At 39.6% G+C, this 2,291-nt stretch overlaps 1 protein-coding gene across 1 annotated transcript in view; it reads left to right on the top strand. All coding sequences in view use genetic code 11, as the record gives it.

Annotated features, from left to right (window-relative positions):
• The window catches only part of EGR_10612 (hypothetical protein), a gene marked incomplete at both ends in the record, with an annotated part of 7,653 nt that overhangs the window by 4,238 nt on the left and 1,124 nt on the right, over positions 1 to 2,291 (top strand). Inside the window, one exon of the mRNA XM_024499861.1 lies at positions 1,190 to 1,259. Coding sequence (XP_024345724.1) covers positions 1,190 to 1,259 — 70 coding nt within the window. The remainder of the gene's footprint in view (positions 1 to 1,189; positions 1,260 to 2,291) is intronic.

Raw genomic sequence — 2,291 nt, 5'->3', positions numbered from 1 at the left:
TGAGACATGAGGGCATGGGCAGAGTCAATTAGGAGAAAACAATTCCTCCCTATGAGTCGGGGTCACTGCATGACCCCATCACGGGACACTGTCGTGCCACATGCGTTTCGCTAAGGTGTTTAAATTACTGACTGAAAATTTCTACTTTTAGTGCTTGGAGTAGAGAAAAACAGGAATGATTGACGCAAATTTGAGTAAAGTATGTGCATCATCATCACACTAATCGAGGCTAATTGTTCAAACCTGTTCAATTCCCACTAAAAAACCGTGAAAAGCAATTTTCCTTCAATAGTTCTATTCTTTAGGAACGGAGACAATCCTTATTGAGTACTACTAAGCGGTACAACTCCAAATGGTATAAACCACTGGGAAACACACGCCATATGTATGTGCGGCGTGACACTCAAACAGCTGTGATGAGGGACGTGGGAGCTAATAATTAGTACCACCACTTCAATCAGAGAGAGGGTCAAAATGAGGAACAAAATAGGCACTTACTTGGGTAACGAGGCAACCCTATTGTCCAGTTGATCTATTTCAGAGGCAAAAGTAGGAACAGGACGTCATTTCCAACATCCCAAGTGGTGGATGTGTCTCTGGGTTCTGCAACTAGAATGGTCGCATCTCAACGCTAAACATTTTTAATGAAAGCCGCGACTTTTATAAAGAGTTCCAAACCCTCTAAATGTGACACTTTGGCACTTGCAGAGTTCTAATTCCGTGGGACAAACAATACTCTGTGAATCGTTGCCAAGAAAATGAAGCAGACAAATTCTCGCCAAACGTGGACTGATCGCAAGTTGTTTAGCTTTAACCTGTTCGAATATTTCTTTAATGTGTGCACATATTAAAATATGTCATAATTCTGAGTAAAATAAATTAGAGATGAGTACGAGGACCTCGTTGCAATGTCAGGTTGACAAGTACAAACACACACTCATGAGTACAATCAAGCGGCGTTTGATAGATGCCGGAGTTGAAATTTGACAATGTCACAGTTATGTGGTAAGCGTCATTCCGTGCTCTTACAAATATTGAAACAGCGCAATTGTATGCAAGATTTACGTTTGATTAAATATACTAGATTAAATGCCAGAATTAAGTTCGGATACCCCAAGTACTGGGTTAACTGAGATTGGAACAGAATCTTGAAGACAAATTTTGCTTACACAAGTTATCTTTTTTTAAGGTTTCCTTTTATTCAATGTTGCAAAGTTTTGCTTCCAGAAATTCACGGAATACGTAAAGCTGTAAGATATGTAAGTAGATTATGTTTTCCGTGAGATAGTGAAAAGAGGTACTTTTTAATTTTAGACTCGGTTTAGTCGATTTCGATTGGTTGAACCACCCAACATGATATCAATCTTAACTTGTGCAGGTAATAGGATTTAACCATGCATATATCTCTTTAGTTAATTCCGGATTTCTATTTTATCCTCTAAAAACCAGATTAGAAACGCTACTTGATTAATAATAGTAGGCACCAATTTTAGGAGATGGAAAAATGCCCTCATGTAAAGAATCACAATCCATCACAAATTATCCTTCAATGACGCAGCAGCCAACAGTTTACGGAAACTCGAATCCCCACAACAAAAAGATCAAGCTAGCGAAACGTTATGCATTCAGGAGTTAAGAAACCAAAGAATCAACCGCAACCTGCTGTTCAACGTCTCCGACTGGACAAATTCAAGAACGTGTATTCGTGCAATTGACAAATAAACGAAGAAATGCAGAAGATTAAAAGAGCTATCAAGCATATTGACTAAAGGAATGAACAAACGCAACATGAAAAGCCAAAATTGTTTTGCTTCTACTTTGCTTCAAGGTGGTGCAGGCTGCCATACAAATTGCCATACGGTTAGGCGGATAAACGTGGATTTTCGGGTGGATGCAAAAGAAGTAAGAGTGGCAGAAGACAGTTAGCTATGACTAGGAAGGAAGAGTGATTATGGAAGCTTATGGGTCAACAGGCTTGGCGGCAGCAGAAATGAATGCTGGACGTTGTTTGTTGACACGTAGGATGTGTAAAGGGAATATCAAGCTTGTGTTATTTTTTGACGTCATAATTTTCCCGACCGCATACGACAAAGGCATTTTACGTACCCATTTTAACAACTCGATTCCACAATCTACTGGTGGTCGATTATTCAACACTGATGGATCATTTGTTTGTTAATGTGGCGGTGTAAACAATGCCGCTCGATGTATTCTTCAGCTAGACCTAAGACGTCGAGGTATCTTCGAGGCCCTGGGTTAATAAAAACAAGCAAGTTAAAGGATACAAGGAG

Source organism: Echinococcus granulosus (genome assembly GCF_000524195.1).
Source record: "Echinococcus granulosus chromosome Unknown EG_S00241, whole genome shotgun sequence".
Classification (NCBI taxonomy): domain Eukaryota; kingdom Metazoa; phylum Platyhelminthes; class Cestoda; order Cyclophyllidea; family Taeniidae; genus Echinococcus; species Echinococcus granulosus.
The sequence above is the reverse complement of the archived record's forward strand: the minus strand, read 5'-3'. Positions and strand labels throughout refer to the sequence as shown.